General features: G+C 38.4%; 1 protein-coding gene across 1 annotated transcript; it reads right to left on the bottom strand.

The window, feature by feature from the left end:
- Positions 1 to 1,966: 1,966 nt before the first annotated feature.
- On the bottom strand, positions 1,967 to 19,448 carry SERINC1 (serine incorporator 1). The gene is made up of 9 exons (XM_080938120.1): positions 19,317 to 19,448; positions 15,030 to 15,191; positions 12,267 to 12,436; positions 11,301 to 11,380; positions 10,932 to 11,069; positions 10,150 to 10,410; positions 5,729 to 5,873; positions 5,408 to 5,638; positions 1,967 to 3,448 (listed from the first exon to the last, which is right to left on the bottom strand). The coding sequence occupies exons 1-9, from the start codon at positions 19,353 to 19,355 to the stop codon at positions 3,313 to 3,315; spliced, it is 1,362 nt and encodes a 453-aa protein (XP_080794246.1). The 5' UTR covers positions 19,356 to 19,448; the 3' UTR covers positions 1,967 to 3,312.
- Between the last annotated feature and the right edge of the window lie 226 nt (positions 19,449 to 19,674).

The raw sequence follows: 19,674 nt of genomic DNA, 5'->3' as shown, positions 1-19,674 counted from the left end.
GGCTGCAGCCTTCGAAGACCAGGAAAATGAGACAGTGGTGGTGAAGGAGAAAATGGTTGGCGGCATTGCCCAGATTATCGCAGCCCAGGAAGAGATGCTTCGGAAGGAGCGAGAGCTGGAGGAGGCTCGGAAAAAGCTTGCCCAGATCCGGCAGCAGCAGTACAAGTTCTTGCCTTCGGAGCTTCGGGACGAGCACTAAGGAACCCCGTGTATTTAATGCAGACCCAGCCCAGAGACTGTGCTCGCCACTACCAAAGCCTTCTGGGCTGCTCAGGGCCCAAGCTCCCCCAAAGTGCCTGCCAAACCCTGGGTATGGCCCTGCCCAGTCCTACTGCAAGCCGCATCCTCTCCCTGACTCCCAAGTGCCTTCACATCCTAGGGCCCCTAAGTGCCTGCCCCCCTCCAGAGTATTAACGCTCCAAGAGTATTATTAACGCTGCTGTACCTCAGTCTGAACCTGCCAGGGCCCCAGCAGCTCCAGCCTGCAGCAGCTTGCAGCCAGTCCCCACAGCTCACCCTTTCCGTTTTTGATACAATATCCCTGCCCCAGCTACCTGTGGAGCTTAAGGGTTGGAAACCCAAACAGGTCATGCTCCAATAAAGGTGACTGTACAGCTAAAAAAAAAAAAAAAAATTGTGGAAAATACATAAAAATATATAAAAAAATAACTTTTACAACTCATATAATGGAGTGTTGCTTACAGTTGCTTCCAGCAAATAACCTTTGGTCTAGCCACCACACCTTACATACATGTATAATATTCTGAGTGGACCACAAAAGAAAAATTAGGAATATGGTACATATCGATGGGTTGTAAAGTATAGTAAAATTGATTGCATTTGTCTGTTAGACATTAATCTTAACCTGCCTTGGTATACAGCATGTGATGAGCACATGGGTCTAAATGTTCTCAAAGTCTATTACTAAGTTGTCCGCAGGTTAAAGTTTGGTTTGTAAAGGCAAGCTACAAGTAGTAGTTTAGACAAGCCATTTCCACATTTCATGACTTTTTTTCACTAACCCAGAATTTGAATTAGCTATTTCCTTACAGCTTAGCTTACAGCCCATGTTTAATAGTTCACCCACCGAGACACTATTACAAGCTCATGGCTAGAAACCAGAGTTCAGTTCTCATCAGGCCGTTCACTAGCTCCAGGTACTCCAATGCCCTCCTCTGGCCTCCTGTCTCTCTCACACACCCACATACAAATTGCTTGCCTAAACACTCTAGAAACTATAAAGAATTTACAAGTAAAATATACCAAAGTTTGGCAACTGCTAGAACTGGATGCCAAATGTTGCCATGTTGACAGCCTATTCCCAGGGAACTTCAGAAAGTGAGACCTTGTGGGCAGACTTTGAAGATGATATAATCCTAGTCCCTTGACAGTCCAAAGAAATAAAGACACTTTGTCTTCATACTTATGAGCCAAAATAACCTCCTAAGTCTTCTTATGTGTTCCATTATAGAGACCAGAAGTTAATGTATTGGTTCATGGACAGAAATATTTTATCAAATAGGCTAGACATTTGGGAACAGAAGGTCTCAATTGAGAAAATGTCCCAATTTTATATATATGGCTAGTAGGCAAACCTAAAGATCATTTTCTTAAATCACCTTGACAGGGGAGCCCAGCCAATTGAGATGGTGTCATCCCTCCAGCCCCCAGGCATGTGGTTCTGGAATGGTGTATAAAAATTAGGCAGACCAAGTCATAGGCAACAAGCCAAGGCAGCACTCCTGTGAGTCAGTTCCTGCCCTGACTTTCTGGGATGGTGGACTTCAGACTGTAAGATGGAATAAATACTTTCTTTCCCAATTACGTATGGTCATTGTTTTATCACAGCAGTAGGAATCCTGAGTCAAACTGTTGGCCAAAGAAAAATGCTGACCAGATGGTGGAAGGAAGAAAGAAATCGAGTTAAATCCACCTAAATTTGTAATGCTAAAGAGCTAACACCACATTTTCTTTGAATTCGTTTATTTAATAGAACACAGCCATTCAAAATTGTGAAACAAAGTGTTAATACAGAACGAGATTGGAAAATTAAGATGAATTGCTATATTCCATCTGCACAATAAATATTTTTTAAAGAAGCATGTAGATCTTTAAAAGCTTTTTACTAGATACTAACAAATAACCAAGCATTTTTATCTAAATTAATTGGCATACAGATTTCAGGTGGAATTGTTACACAGTTGCACAGCAGTAAACACAAACATTGTCAGCATGGTTAAATGTGTAGTGTAGTGTAGTGTCGTGAGTTGTCTATTCCTCAAGTTAATTATCCCTCTGGCCTTGCGTTTGGATTAAAAAAAAAAAATGCTGGACAGCAGCAATTCATTTTATACAAATTACTACCATTAATAAGTTATAAAGTGAATTGTATATTTTGAGTACAAAGTTTCTATGTTGTAGTGTTGGCTTTTTTTGGTATCCAACTTTGTCACTAACTAGCTTTTGAGCTAGTTGACTTAAAATAAAAACTGGACTAAAGTACCTAACCTGAACCTAATGTTTTATTTATATCCTCTTAAGGTTTCCCATTTTGTTTGAGAAACATTTAGTTTTAAATTTTTCTAACACGATATCCTTTTCAAAACCTTGTCTAAATGCAGAGTTGTTAACACCTCCATGAAATCCATGATTGTGTGTTCACAAAGAGCAAACCTTTTTTTTTTTTTTTTTTTGGTGAAGGCCATACTTTATTAAAGAGAAAATCCTGACCTAAGCACTTACTTGAAAACCCATTACCAGTGACCTGTGAAGGCTCTTGTCTATTGCTTAGCTTCCCTCCCTTCTATGCTATTCTCCATCAAACATGGAGCGTCCTGGACCTAGTAAGAAAAGATTCTGACAAAATTAAAGTGACATACAGTTTCCAGACAACTAGCTTGTGGCTTATTTACATAATTTTAAAACAGCTATTTGCATTTGTAGTCCTCTGTAAGGCAACAACACATCGAGTATTTCAAAAGGCAGCCATACACTTAATTAATGTTTCTAAAATAGCATAAGTTCTAACATAATTTTGAAACCCAATTGTCAAGAACTTTTGTATGCAGTTTTAATACTATATGTACAGATCAGATGATATGCCTATCAATATCCATCTTCCCTAGTTTGCCACCATATTCAAAATTCTCCCTTTGCAATTCATATCATCAATACACTTAGCAAAGAACATAGATAAAATGGCAGAGTAAATCTATTTCATGCAAGAGGAAAACTGTTAGAACACACAAACAACTTTACAAAAAATTGGGAATACTGTTACTGTCAAACAATGACTCATGCCAGGCGCCCCACTTAGTCAAAATCCCGATTTGTAAGAACAAGTGGTGCCACCAGTGTCCAAACATACAGCACAATGCCAATCCAGCTGGAGAAGATCTTCACCCAGACTGCTGTCCACTGACTCTTCATCTCACGGGAAGGCTCATATCTGCAATTGGAGAAGAAATTGACCGGAGGTCAATGGTTTGTGTACTAAGCCATCAGGCTATTACCCTTGACTTAAGCTTCCTTTGTACAAGTTTGTGACAGCAACATGCCATACACTCCACACTTCATACTCTTTCACATAGCCTGAGGCACAGGAGTAGATGAGAATGGAGTAAAGTCATCTGACTTCTGTACCTGGTTGGAATGTTTATGGCCCTCCCTTCTCTACCTCAGCTCCCTCCCCGTCTCAGATTTGACAAATGGGGAAGGAAGTAGATCCTGAAGTTAGCTGGTCTGTCTGTTAGCATGCGCACACAGACACACACACACCTTTTCATTTATTTTTACTTTTGTTTTTTTCAACACATGGATTTCTCTATGTAGTCCTGGCTTTCCTGGAACTCACTCTATAGATCAAGCTGGCCTAGAATCAGATCCCCTGACTCCCGAGTACTGGGATTAAAGGTGTGCTCCACCACTGCCTGGCTTAGATTAAATGTTCAATATTTGCTATATAGTTACTAAGTTAAAAATTGTTGATAATTACTTAATTCTTAGCTTAATAAGATATAATTAGTTTTATAAAATATTTTCATAATAAAAATGAGTAAATACTAGCATCAAATACATCAGAAAAAAATGTTTTTCTCCATCCTTTGCTGGCTCTATAACTAATATTTAAAGACATATAAAAGAATAAAACAGACTTGTCTAACCATTCAGGTCAGTGTCAACCTTGTGTAGATTCTTCTGGCAATCATTTAAGTAAAAGTCGTTTTAAAAGCAAATTATAAAGTTATTTTTATTTTATCAGAAAAATATTAATTTTGAAAGGATTAACAAAAATTATACCTAATAGCTTGGTCTTACTGTAGGACTCATAAAAGTGGGAGCAGGGGCTGTCTGACTCTTGCTTGCTTTGGGGGCCTTTTCTTCCTACTGGGTTATCCAGCCTCACTGTGAGGGGAGGTGCCTAGTCTTACTACAACTTAATATGCCATGGTTGGTTGATACCCTTTTTTCTAAAGAAAAAAATGGGGAGCGGACTGGAGAGGTGGGGGAATAGGCACTGGGGTAAGAGGAAGGAGGAGAAACTAGAAGTTCTAAAGATCAACTCACATTAACATCTGCATCAAGAATTCAGATACCTTTTATGTGATATATTCTGCATCCTATATATCTATGCTTATGGTGCCATGTCTAGACAAGGTATTGGATGTTCTAGAATTGGAGTTACAAAATTGTGAGGTACCATATGGGTGCTGAAAATTGAACCTGCATCCTTTGAAAAAGCAGCCAGTGCTCTTAGTAATCTGCCTTGCTAGCCCAGTTTTTCAGATCTTTTAATATCATTTTAAAGAATTCTCTTTTAAACAACTATATGAAACAACTATATGCTGTTATTATAGTATGTTAGGAATAAATTTACAGTATTAAAATTTTTTAAAACTAGTATGTTAAACCAACTTAGTTGACACACATTTCTGTAAAATTGTGCTTAGTGAAGTTTTTCATTTAAGCTTCCTCAAGATTTGGAACAACTATGTTTGTATAACTGTCAAAGAAGTAAGTCTGTATGTCTCAGAATTCGTATTAACCACTGAAATACATCAAAGGACTAAAAAGTACTCTGGAGCTCAAGAAATGGCTCAGGAGGTAAAGTACTTGCCTTGCAAACACCAGGATTGAAAAGTCTGATCCCCAGAACTGTGGTAACAGAAGAATTCACTAGAGTTTGCCTGCTAGCGAGTTTATTTAGTGCTCCAGAGCAGTAGGAGGAAATGGTCACAGTGCCTGAAGAACACATACAAGTTCCCTCTCTAGCCTTCACACACCAGGTGCATGCATGCACCCACCCACACACATACACACATATGCATACACACATGCATATACTCAAGTACTGCCATGTATCATGAAAAATCCACAATTCTCTGAAATGATCATGAAATGTAAGTACCTGTACCAGTTGGTGAGGGTCATCATGATGTAAAGCGAAGCCAGGAAGAGCATGAAGTGAAAGAAGGAGTAACTGTAAGTGACTCCATCCCTTTCATTATCTACAGCTCGGTGGACACCATCGGCATCGTCCAGTGATCCATCACTTCTGCCATTCCCATCCTCTATTAATGCTGACTCATCACTTGTTAGAGTCAGCTTATTGACCTGACTGTTGTTGGAGGTACGGATGCTGCATGAAGACATTCATAGAGAAGGCTTTTAAATGATTCCTTAGTCTATAAATACACTTCCTGTAAAGGGGATTCATATCCCGTCTTACCTCGAATAAAACACACACAGCAGGAAGAGAACGAGTCCTATAATTCCTTGAGGATGCCACCACTGAACAGACTGCCCGTCCTTTGGGATAGGGCTTGTGGTATTGAAGCCAATGATGCTTAGTAGACTTGGATTGCACTTTGTTTCTATAAAGTACATTAAAGTCACTAAATGTTACAGTAATATAAAAAATTATGACATATTTAACTCTGGGAACCTCCAAAAGGGTTTTAAAAGGCACAAATTAACAATATATAAACATAATTTGAACGTACTAATGAGACTTTAGAAAAGTGCTTAAAAAACTAAAATCACTTTCTTTCCAATTTTAGAGCCAAGATATCCTTTGGTCAACAAATGAGTAAAATCTCAATATCTTATCCAAAGTTAATACATTTAGAAATATAATGCAAGTTGTGGTAGCCACTTTAGTATCTAACAAAATAGGCTTCAAACCAAAATTAATCAAGAGATAGGAAAAAACACTATATACTCAACAAGGAAAAATCCACCAAGAAAACACTTCAGTCCTTAACAACTACACCCCAAATACAAGGGTACCCTAGTTTTTAAAAGAACTACTACTGGAGCTTAAATCACATTTTGACCCTCACATACTAATGGGAACTTCAATACCCCGCTCTAATCAGTGGACAGGTCACTCACCTAAAAACTAAACAGAAGTACTGTAGCTAACAGACGTTACAAACTAAATGTACCTAACAGATTTGGTATAGAACATTTCACATAAACAGAAAAGAATACACTTCTGCACTTCATGGATCATTCTCCAAAACTGACCACATACTTGAAGACAAAACAAATCTCAACAGATACAAGAAAATTAGAATCCCTACATCCTATCAGATCATCACAGATTAAAACTGGATATTAGCAACAAGAACAGAAAGCTTACGAGCTCGTAGAAACAGAACTCTCTAGTGAATGAGAAAATAAAACAAGAAAGAAATTAAGACTTTTCTAGAATTAAATGAAAAAAAAAAAATAAAGCATACCCAATTTCTGGGACACAACAAAAGGGTGCTAAGAGGAGTTCCTACATTTTAAAAAAATTGGGAAGGAAGCGCATACCTGAAAGTCCTAAACAAAACGAAGTAAAGCACATGCAAGAGGAGTAGACAGCAAGAAATAACCAAACCAAGGGCAGAAATGAAACAGAAGTAGGATACAAAGAGTCAAGGAAACAGAGTTGGTTGGTTGAGAAAAATCAAGATAGGCAAACCCTTATCCAAAGTAACCAAAATGTAGAGACTATCCAAGTTAGCAAAATGAGAAATGAAAGGGTTTATAACAGACACCAAGGAAATCCAGAGAATGATAAGAACATACTAAAACCCTATATTCTACCAAATTGGATAACCTAAAAGAAATGGATAATTTTGATTGGTAACTTTTCCTAAAGTTACCAAAGATGAGATTTTAAAAGACCTATAATTCCTAGTGAAATATTCCAACTGAAAAAAATCCCCAGGACCAAATGGATTTAGCACAGAATTCGACCAGACTTTCAAAATAGAAACAAAAGGACCATCTGCCCAGTTGGTTTAATAAGGCCACAGTTACCCTGTGGTAACAAATAAAGAGGATTACAGACTAATTTCCCCTTTGAACACATCTACAAAAATACTTGCAAACTGAATCCAAGAACACATCAAAACAATCATCCACCAAGTAGGCTTCATCCAAGAAATCTCAATGGCTCAATATACTAAAATCAGTAAATGTAATCCACCAAATAAACAAACTGAAAAAAAAGAAAACCTCACAAGATCATCTCATTAGATACAGAAAAAGCCTTTGACAAAACCCAACACTCCTAAAAGTTCTAAAGATATCGGGGATATAAGGGTTATATCATACTTCAACATAATGAAGGCATTGAAACAAGCCTATATATAGCCAACATTAAACAGAGAGACCCTCAAAGCAATTCCACTAAAATTAGGAACAAGACAAGGTTGTCCATAAATATCTACTCAATACTTGAAATTTTATCTAGAACAATAAAACAACTGAAGGAGATCAAGGGGATAAAAATTGGAAAAGAAGAAACTAAAGCAAAGTACAGTTTTTGGCAGATGATATGATAGTATACTTAAGTAACCCCTAAAATTCTACCAGTAGATACCTACAGCCAAAACTCAAAAATAACTGAATAAAAGATTAACTCAAAAAAAAAAAAAAAAAAAAAAAAAATCAGTTGCCTTCCTATATACAAATGACAGACTGAGAAAGAAATTAGGAAAATAACACCCTTCACAATAGCCACAAACAATATAAAATATCCCTGGGTAACTCTAAACAAGCAAGTAAAAGATCTGTGTGATAAAACTTAATGATATCAGATGGTAAGATCACCCATGCTCATGAATTAGTAGAGAAATAGCTCAGTAATAAACATGGACATCCTACCAAAACGCAGTCCCCATCAAAATTCCAACGCAATTCTTTATAGACCTAGCTAGATAGGACAATTCTCAACTTCATATGTGAAAATACAAGGACCAAGGATAGCTAAAACAATCCTATACAATTAAAAAAAAAAAAACAAGAAGAGGTAGCACTATACAGAGCTATAATAATAAAAACCACTTGGTATTGGCAAAAACAGACAAGCTGAGCGAGCAATGGAATGGAATAAAATCAATGATGCAGCCATAAATCCACACACCTATGGATATCTGATTTTTGATAAAGACACTAGAAATAGAGAATGGGGGGGAAACAAAAGCATCTTCAACAATTGGTGGTGGTCTAGCTAGATGTCTGCATGTAGAAGAATGTAAATAGATCCATATCTATTACCCTGCACAAAACTCAACACAAAGTCAATCAAAAACCTCAAAAGAAAACCAGATACACTGAGCCTGATAAAAGAGGAAGTGGGAACAGTCTTGAATGCATTGGCACAGGAGACAACTTCCTGAATAGAACACCAATAGCACAGGCACTATGGTCAACAATAAATAGGACCTCTTGAAACTGAAAGCAAAGGGTACTGTCAGTAAGACAAACTGGCAGCCTACAGAATGGGAAAAGATTTTTACCCACTCCATAGTCAATGGAGAATCGATATCTAAAATATATAAAGAACACATAAAACTAGATATAAAAAATGACAATCCAATTAAAAAATGGGGTAAAGATAGATCTAAACAGAATTCTCAATAGAGAAAACTCATATGACTGAGAAACACAGAAATATTCAACATCCTTAGCCATTAAGGGAAAATGCAACCAATGGGTAATCAACCAATGTCTGTTCTTACCTAAGCCTACTCCAACAGAGGAAGTTCCTATACCTGACGCTGCTTGAGTATCCAGAGACATACAGGAAGACCAAACAAAACTTTGCTGTGCTCATGATCTACGCAGAGTCTTATCTAGTCATCATCTGAGTCTTCCTCCAACAGCAGATGGGAACAGATGCCCACAGACACACACTATGTGGAGAGAGCCTAAATGGAAGGTCTCCTCAGAGCTCAGGGAATCCTTAAGGCATCAGGGCTTATCTACGACTTTAGTCCCTGTTCATAACATATCACCCTCAGAAAACTCAAAGTAAAATCCATCATATGTTTAAAAGAAAAAAAAGAAAAGAAATGCAATGCCAGTGTTTTAAGCCACAGTACACTGCCTTTCTACCACTTCTGTTACCATTTTGAAAGGATAAGCATCCACCAAAGCAGCAATTCTCAATCTGTGGGTCACCTTTCACAGGGTCACCCAAGACCACAGAAACTCAGGGATTGACATATGACTCATAACAGTAGCAAAATCACCATTAGGAAGTAGCAACAAAAATAATGTTTTGGTTAGGATCAGCACAACATGAGTAACTGTATTAAAAAGTCACAGTATATTAGGAAGGTTTAAGAACCACGGCACTAACAAATATCCAGTATATTTTCATTTGAAATTCCAACAAATCCAAATCTCCAATCTCTACTTCATTAATGAAAACTACCTAATGGTAACTTCTCAAGCAAATCATTTAGGATCTTTTAAAATTACTTATTGTGGGGAGGGAGGGGAGAAGATTCTCTATACATGCTAAGATCCCTGTCTCTGTAACAGCTGACAAACTTAAGTTTGCAAATAAGTCAAAAATTTTATATGAATATTATTTTACAGAAAAGAAAAAATTATTTTCTAAAAATTGTAATTTCTTTATTTCTTCAAAACACAGTTTCTATTTCCCATGGGACTCACCTTAACTGGAGTACAGAGACCCATACAAAGCCAGTTATCTAATGCAAGATAGTTACAAAAAATGTGAGACAATGTGAACTGGTCTACCTACTTGCCTTACCTCTCTACTAGTGATTAAGTAACTTCACCTCTTAAAATGACAAGTTTGAATTAAAAAACACTGCATGACTCATTACAAATAAAACATACCTGGTTCATTGGTCATAGCAGACCATGTCAAATACATTGTGTAGACAGTAATTACTGAAGACTGTAACAAGCCAGATCTTGGTTGTGATTCCTGGATCTTGGGCAGTATAGACATCACAGACGCGCCAATGCAGAGGAGCATGTTAACACTGATGAACGCCTTGTTTTCTGAACAGCTGGCTGGGTGAGTATAGTAGACAAAGAACAGGACGATGGCAACTAAGGACAGCAAATAATTCAGAGCTGTAGCTGACAGCAGGGCTGTGAAAGAAATACAATTGAATTAATAGATTTTATAAAAATATCAGGAATTCAGCATGGCACTTGGTTCTAAATAAATCTTACATCTTACATAACTAATCAGTTCAAGCTTGCTATAATTATTCTAGTACAGAAATCTCCTTAGCTGTTAGGCATCCTTTATACTTTTATATAGTGTTCCAAAGTTCCTGTTTGTGCTATGTATTGCTGCTGACCAATTACATAACTGTTTATTTCTAGTAGTCTTCCCTTTAAACCTTTAATCTACTGGGAAATTTGGGTGCAAAAATAAAGCTTTAAGAAATAAACCCCTAGCACTGTTTGGTTTCTTTACTGGTCCCTAGATAAATTCCTAGTTATTAAGAACAAAATTTTCAACAAGTTGCTGATACAGTCACTCATAAACTTCAACTGAAATCCTCTTCAGAGGACATTCCAACACAAAACTCCTCAGTGATGTGCCTGCAGCCTGCACTGCTCTCACCAACACTGACTACACTGAAGACAGAAGAAACACTCACCTGCATACCAACATCTTGAGTTCCCTTCTTCCATTTTTTCAACCCACGATTCATTCCAAGAATGGGCAAAATCGATAAGTAGGACTAGTTGTATAAGGATGAAACAGAAGGCGCCTGCCATGCCCACATAAAACCACACTGAAAGGAGAAACAGTGAATTTTAAGGAAAGGAACGACTGCTTTCATATTTATTATTTTTCTTAGTAATCTTAATACAAAAAGGGGAAACAAAATTGTAAGTAAACTAATTTTGCAACTGGGGTAAAAAAGGAAATACCAAACAAGAAAAAGTTAGAACTCCTGGGGGCAGTTACTATGGTTTCCTATACAAAACAAAAGATTATCACAGAACTTTGAAAAACTCCTCACCAGTTGTAAAAGTGCCTTCTGGGATGAAGAATGCGCCAATAATAATTGCAACTGCGGTAGCAAATTTAAAGAACCAGAATCTAGGACAGAAACAAGGGCAATTAAGAACCCCAAACACAACTCAGAACCACTTAGAAAACAGTTAAACTTTACAACAGTTCTAAGCATACACTGAACATAAAAAATCATCATGTAGGCTATTGTAAAGATGGTCCTAAGAAGATGTGCCACCAATTCATTTAAGACTGGCTTCCTCTCAAAGCACTGAGCTGCACAGTGTGTGTATAGAAAGTACTATCAGTTCACAAACAAATGACTTTAATAAATTAGGACAAATGCCTACATCCAAAATAGTAATTTAAAACAACTAATGACTAAAATGGTAAAAACCTGCTATAGAACAGTATTTATTATCCTAACATTACATTTTCACTCCCTGTCTTTGGCATAGCATGTCAACAAATAAACAATAAAACGTATAAAGAAAAACTAATTTATAAGAAGAAACAGATAAAATTCAAATCATTCGAATAAAATACCAGATGATATAATAGTAAAGGAGACATTAAATTAGCACTTTTGTTTTCTTTCTAGTTTGTGGAAAACAATCATCTACAAAAAAAATAAATAATTTTCTTTCTAGTTGGCTGCCTTGTAGATCTAGGAATTCAGAGATCTATATAATAGGACTGGTTCACCAAAAGCTTAAAAAGGGGGCACCAATATTCTTCCTTTAATCACACATATAGCTTCCTTTGAAATTAAAATACATAATCAGATGTGATGGCAATAAATGACCCACCACTATTATTTAATATCCAAAACAAGACTTTCTCTAGTAAAATCAACAGTTTAAAACGTTTTTAATAAAAAAGATAAGTCTGCTTTGAAATGTCTTTAGATAAGTCGAAGTTCCTGGGAGAAAAGGCTATATAGATAGATGTCCTCCCTGTCATCAAGGCTTACCCGTTGTGGACCGCGGCTCTAGGGTCACTGCTGCTCTTCACTTTGATCATTAGTAAAGAGAGGAGAAGGTAGAACATGGCCAGGCCAAAGCACAGGCGATACACAGCTTTGTAGCCAACCAGAATATTGCAAGGAACAACACCTTTCTCATTCTCACAGAACCCAGGAATCTAGATAAACATAATGGATTTATGATCAACAGTTTTCATAAATGAAAGTTCCATGTAAACTGTAATCTGCTTTACAGGCTATAACACATACACACACACACACACACACACACACACACACACACAAACTTCCAGGTGAGCAAATAATAAACTAACAGTGGCCAAGTCTAAAATGGATGATTACTTTGAGTTCAAGATTTACTTTTATTCTTTAAATATGTAACTTAAAATGTTACATTAAAAAGAAAATGTACATACTTAAACTATCATAGTTTCAAATTTCCTAAGACTTGCATTCTACTGTGGCATGCTGAATTATAGCAGCAAAATAGGTGGGAAGAAGCGAGCAAAAGCTTAAGGAATCACATAAAACAGTCGCCTCTTAGACTAGACAATAAAAGTGGCTTTTAAAGCCAAGGCTATTTATATTAATGTTGAGTATACGATCACACATGTCATCTATGATCATAAGGAGATTATTGCTGACGGTGTATTTATATTGTAATTGAGAATGTCTAGAAACAGCAGGGACCACTTCAGAGAGGTACAATCCATTGGAGTAGAGAGGCCCAGGGCTTGATCTCCACCAACATACACTCTCAGACAGGTCACATTGAACTCAGAATACAAAGAAGAAACTTTTGTGAGGTAAGTGGCAGTATTATTTAGAACTTCACACACTGTTCACATGTGTAACAATAAACCATTTCTCCCACATCTAGTCACAGAACTACAAGGACACTGCACTTTAGATACCAGTTCTGAAGCAGTCATATCTGGCAGCTGTTTAACTCCTCCCCTTTAATCCTTGGTATACTGACAGTCTTCCTACATCCTTGTCAGTTTTCTCATTGCTTCTTCAGGTACTGTCCTTCCTCTCTGTCAACCCTTGAGAGCTGTTGATCAAGTTCTAGTACTGCTGACATTGAGTCATTTTCTACAGTGCTATATAATACATAATTAACTAATCTATTAATCTATAAAAGGATTTATTTTCGATTATGTGTCTGTGTGTGGGTATGTGCACATGACTGAGGCCCACTGAGGCCAGAAGAGGAAGTGGAGGTCAGGCAGCTGTGAGCCCCCAACTTATTGAACCCACTCTCCAGCCCTTGATTTGAGGATAAAAGCAGCACATTCCTCCTACTTTCCAAGAACTAGACCCTGGCTGCTACGAGCCTAGCAATAACAATATCTGAATGCCAGTTACTACAACATCCATAAAATCCACCTGAGGCCCATTCCCTAGGATCTTATCACTGCAACAGCCACTATATCTAAGTGCCTGACTTCTGTCTTTACCAAGGCAACCTTCAGAAGTATTTTGCTCAAAACCTTTCCAGTCATTACTGCTTCACTTTCAGGCATTGCACTTATGTTTTACTTATTTTTAAAATGTCCCCTTTTCAGGGACAAAAATGAAAACAGTCTGCTTTCCTGTTACAATGAATGACATTCCCAAAGTACAGCTCTTTCCTTTTGTATTGATATACATTAATACATTATGGCTTCCATATGACACTTCTTATGTAAAATGTGCCCTGGTTGTATTCACTCCACCATCCTTTCTTGTCTCCCTCCCACTCCTGTGGATCCCTGCTGTTTTCCTATTTATTTTTTTCCTTTGACCCAATGACACTCTCATTACAGTTGCTCCCACAAGGGTTCTTTACAGGACCACAGGCACCTTACCACAAGCTACAGTAATGAAGTCACTCTTTCTTCCCCCAGCAACTACCTAACTATATGTGAATTCTAAGAGTGTAGAACCTTGTGAGCTCCTCCCTTCTCCTGATGTTAGTGGGTCCAACCATTTGTACATCATAGACGCTGTGAATTTGCAAGTAGGATGTTATGCCTCTAAGTGAGAATTTGACACGGTTCTTCATTTCCTCTGGCTCTTACATTCTTTTTGCCCCTATATAAACCATGTTCCCTGAGCCTTGGGCGCAGTGACACAGATAACCCATCTACATTCAATCATCAAGTTATTTTCTACACTCTAACTGGTTTCTAGGCTTCTGTAGGTACTGGAGTCCACTGTGAAACACAAGCTTCTCTGAGCATAGCTAAGTACCACTGAGCTGTACATGAAGAGCAGTCACTGAGAAGGAGATCCGATGGTAGTCCCCAGGAGGCTCAACACTCTAGTGCAGGCTTTTGACGAGGCTTATAGTAAGAGTTTACAATAACATGTAAATTCCTTCCAGTGTAGGGGCCTCTCTAACAGGCTTCTCACTACTATACCCTTGGATACATCTTGCCTGGCTGGTTGGTACTATTAAGTGTACAGTCAACAACAGCCTGCACAGCGGCTACTGCTATGATGAGGGCCAGTCGCAGAAAGAAGTGCCCAGACCACTTGTAGACTCATTTCTCATAGTCCGAGACTAAAGCATGTCTGCCTTCAGTAATGGAATCTACGCCTGTTCTGGTGGGAACTAACAATCATGCTGTCATCATAAGACTATAATCTACGAAAACTGGGACTACATATTACTGTACTTCTATATTACTTTACGCTTAATACCCCCAAAATTATTTTATGCATATTCTACAATTTTAGTTCATCAACATAAAACAAAAGGCTGACCTTATTCAGTTGTTCTTCCATTCCTGGAATTAACATTACACAAGCTACACATACTCCAACAAGCAAGAAAAGTGCGTAGATCAATCTAGTCACAGTGGAGTTGTTCCCACTAGGGCAGCATCGGCACAGCAAACACGGGGCGCTGCCACACAAACACGGAATCTGGGAAAATATTAAACACCAGCATAGTTTAAAATCAGTGACATTAATTCAAAAAGCTTAATGGTATTTGGCTCGCATACATTATCTACATGATCTAAAACCTAAAGCAAAGATGGAACAAGGTCAAATAATCAATAGCCTTTGTCTTCGAAATCAAGTAAAAGTATTTAAAAAATGGGAAATAACCATCAGCAACCCAGACTTATCTAAGAAATGGAAGATTCATAAGTAGCACAGCCACTAAGCTCACCTCCAGGCCCCACCTTCAGGTTTCTGGGAGTTCTCAACTCTAGCGGGTGGGGTGAGGGATGGGGAGCATACATGACCCACAACCCTGAAGTGAATTGGTATTCTTACTTTTTCCTCTTCCACCTTTCTGTCAATAGCAATAAAATTATCACTAGAAAAAGTAGTTGTTTTTTGTTTTTTAAGGGTAAGTCAACAACTGCTTAACTAGCTAACTTTCTCTAATGAAAACTTTCTCTTTGCTAAACTAGTTAACGATGAACTCTTTGCTAAACTAGTTACTAAGAAGGCTTTTGACCAGGAGAGCTTAGCATGTCTAGGCATTTATAAAGAATATCTCAAAAAGGCAAAGTTTAAGTATCTCACAAGGGTTGGCATAACCTGAACTGAACTCCATCAGTCAGACTTTAGGTTGGATGTACCAGAGTATTGCAGCTCTGGGGGAAGGAACCAAGGATACGCCAAGGAAACAGTGTTGTAGACAACAAATCTCTATATCAAATATAGCTACTAAGACGCACATAAAGCAGCTTACATTATGTTTCAGAAACGGAGATTGATGACATAGCAAATTATGCAAACATACACAGAAGAATTCTATGGCTACAAGATAAATAAGACATTTATATAAAAATAAGTCAGTGAGAAAAGGACAAATCCTGCCAGTGCACTTGAGCTAAAGAAACAAAAGCCAGAGAGGTAGGGAAAGGTGGGGGAGGGATCAAGAGGCAAGAGGGGCACCTGGGGGGTAGAAAGGACAGAGAATGAGACACTAGCTTAGAAATGAAATGAGAAAATAGCAAATTAGAATGAAAGGAATCAGAGATGATGAAAAAAAAAAAAGGTAAAAACAAAAGAACAAGCATAGTATCCAGGAACCAAGACACTGCTGATAACAGAATTGCAGATGGAGATGTACTTGGAATAACTACCTAAATGCAGGCCAAGATGAAGTAACAGTGATCAGACTTACCCTTTGCCTTAACAGTGGAAAAAAAATAATCAAGCAATTATTTCAGATATAGTATGAACTAATAAAACTGGAAAGAAGAAATGCAAAGTAGTGATTCTGGAAAGCAGTTAGTATAGACCGTAGAAGTTGCCCATCTTTCTAACTAAGAATAGCACAGTAGTCTACCTAAGGAGACTGAGCTGGGAATTCACAGAAGGGAAGGCAGCTAGCATTCTTAGGGCAGAATCCCAGCTCTAAAACAGGATGGACTCATTTTACTTATAAGCAAACATTAAAGCCATAAACATCTCTACGTAATTCATTTATATCCAAGAATATAGCCCAAGAACAGTTTTTAAGCATGGAAGTATATCAAGCCTTCATCAAGGTAAAACCTCACATGCAGAAGAACAGGAAAGCACAACCAATGAGGACGAAGTAGTCCAAACCAATCTGGAAGGTAACATGTACAAATGACCTTTAATACTGTTAACTACACTTTACAGTCCAGACAGTAGAGGGGACTAGAGCATGGAAAGGAGACATGGAAGATAAGTTAAAGGAACCTATTAATATTTGGAGATAAAAACAAGGTGTATCAACTCAATACCATAAAGCAGAACAACAAGGATTTTCACATTTACACCAAGGAGCTTAGTCAACACAGGAGACAGGAATAGAAGACGCTAAACTCAGAGCAGAAGACAAAACTGAAGAGAAAAAAAAAACCCAAGACTCTTAACAGATGACCAGCAAGGGGAGTTGACAACAACATACTGACTATATAAAAGCAGACTTTATATGCAGGTGACACTTTATCTCACTGGGCTCCCCAAATATCCTATCCAGACAGGAACCTTCAAGTTTTCTCTGGGTGCACCAACAGCCTCAGATAAACTTTCTGCTGCAAATGTGAAACTGGTCAGCTCATCATAAAGTCAAAGCTGACAAGTCTTGTATCTCATTGCAACCAGGAATAATTTCTTAAAAGCAAAACAAAACAAAAAACCGACCATCATTTCATTACAAAACAAAAATGGAACAGAGCTTGGCAATGAAATGGATATTGGTAATTCCTATTTCTTTCTTAATTACTGAACTATATTAACTATTTGGGGTGAAGAAATGATTGTGATTGTTTACAAGGTCTAGTTATAAAAAAAAAAAATCCATTCAGAACACCAATGCTGACTTTATATTGGGGAAAGGCATGTTAATTAGTGGCTGGAGGTATTACAGTTGGATAAAAGGTGCAGAGATGCTCACTGGCTTCAGTCATACCTAACCCTGCTATTGTTACCACCTTTTCAGTGTACTTAGGTATAATAAAATGATACTGGCAAGGCAGCACCAGTTTCATCCAAGACATCCCTTTAGTGACTGCAAGTGTCAATCTAAGTTGTAGACACAGTAATGTAATTTATCCAGTGATGTTCCCCAAAGCTATTTTGACTCAAAATACACATATACAAAAAAAACCCTTAGAACATAAAAAAGAAAAAATATTGAAAAAAAAAATACCGACCTTGAGACCAAAAAAAAAAAAAAAAAAAAAAAAAAGAGGCAAAACTGGAAAATAATAAAATGGAGAAAATTCATATCCCTCTAGCTCTATGATCTCAATGGAACTGCTGTGTGCCCACCACACCACAACCAAGCAGCAAAGCTGATTTTAGTATTACAAATTAAATAACTCAACATCCTAACCAAAACAAGGATACACTTTATAATAACTACTTACAATTTTTATGTGCATGCATGCGTGTCTGTGTGGGAGTATGTGCCCATGGGAGCCAATGTCAGTGGAGAGCAGAGGGGGCGTCAGATTCCCTGGAGCTGGAGTTACAAGCAGTTGTGAACTGCCCAATGTGTAGGTGCTAGGAACTAAACTCCATAATTTAGCAAAAGCAACAAGCTGAATCATCTCAACTCCTACTTATTAATTTTTATTACATCAAGTTTTGCCTTTTGTATCAAAGGACTCAATTAGGCTCTCTTAATCTCTGAGGTCAAGTTTCCATATCCAGCTGCAAATAGATTGTTGGGCTTCCACGCAGTACTGAATAAAAACTAAGCATTTATAATTCAAGTCATACCAAAGCATTTTTCAAGAGATGAGGCAATGTAAACTAGCCAGTTCACTGGTTAACATATACGCAATGGGATGATTTGGTTAGTCAGAAATTATTACGAATTAAGAGTTAAACTTAGAAACCATAGGCCAACCAATAAGATTTGAATCCAAATACCTCGTCGAAAGCAATGAAGCTTTTTATTATAAACTGCACTGCCACTGTTTTGTCTATTGGGGAACGGGGTCGTCTGTGCCATCTGAGTTATGAAATCTTGCCACTGTTCTAATGATTGTACTGTCTCACAAATAATGCAACATACCCATCCTATAGCTTCGACTTTCAGATTGCACGCTCATGTCTTGTGACCAAAATAAATAAATAAATAAATTCAGTACCACAGACCTGAACACCCTTTCTAAAAACATAAATTTGGAAATGTAAGAATCCAAACCACCGAAGTCGAAGAAGGCAGGCAGTAGGCAATTTAGACTACTGTATTTTAAAACAAAACCAAAAAGACTAACTACACCGACACTGCTGTCAAGCTGTCCAAAATAACGGGCCCGATTCCCTGGCGGCTGCGTATCAGAACAAAGAGGCCTCGGGAAATGACAGTGCCGCAATGCGAGGTCGCCGGAATCCGGGTGACAGCGAGAGACTCGGGGCCCGCGGGAGGAAGGAGACGGACCGGCGACGGCCGAGGCTCACACCAGAGCGAAAGCCATTGCTCGGGTGACGCCCCGCTCCGCCCGGCCTTGCCCTCCCCAGGCTCCAACCCCGAAGCGGAGCCGTAGACCGGGGAAGGGCGGATAAACCCAGCTTGCACGGGCCGCAAGCCCCAGGCCGCCTTACCCAGCTCGCCACGGAGCACAGCCCCAAAACGCTCCCCATCGTCGCCGCGTCGCCAGCCCAGCGCGTGCCGACAAGATGGAGACAAGCTTCTTTCCTGCTTTTTCTGAGCTTATTTACTGTCTGGCAGGCACTTCCGGCGCAGACGCACCCGCCCCCTCAGCTTTGCGTGCGTCACTTCCGCTCAGTCCTGGACCTGGAGTCGGCTGCTGGGCGTACGCACTGCGTTTGCCGGGAGGAAGGGCGTGGTCTTCAGCAATGCGACCTTCGAGTACCATTGCTAAAAAAATAGATTTGTAGAGTGCTCCTACTTCGCCAAGTAAAGAAGACTGTGTTAGGGAAGACCCGTGCTTACCACTAT

Source organism: Micromys minutus (genome assembly GCF_963924665.1).
Source record: "Micromys minutus genome assembly, chromosome: 25".
Lineage (NCBI taxonomy): Eukaryota > Metazoa > Chordata > Mammalia > Rodentia > Muridae > Micromys > Micromys minutus.
The sequence above is the reverse complement of the archived record's forward strand: the minus strand, read 5'-3'. Positions and strand labels throughout refer to the sequence as shown.

Excerpts from the sequence above, each read along its gene's own strand:
- SERINC1 (XM_080938120.1), bottom strand. The coding sequence starts at position 19,355 with ATGGGGAGCGTTTTGGGGCTGTGCTCCGTGGCGAGCTGG. Across the intron at positions 12,437-15,029 it reads TGGAAGAACAACTGAATAAG|ATTCCTGGGTTCTGTGAGAA; the intron begins GTCAGCCTTTTG and ends ATGTTTATCTAG. Across the intron at positions 10,411-10,931 it reads CTCAAGATGTTGGTATGCAG|CCCTGCTGTCAGCTACAGCT; the intron begins GTGAGTGTTTCT and ends TTTCTTTCACAG.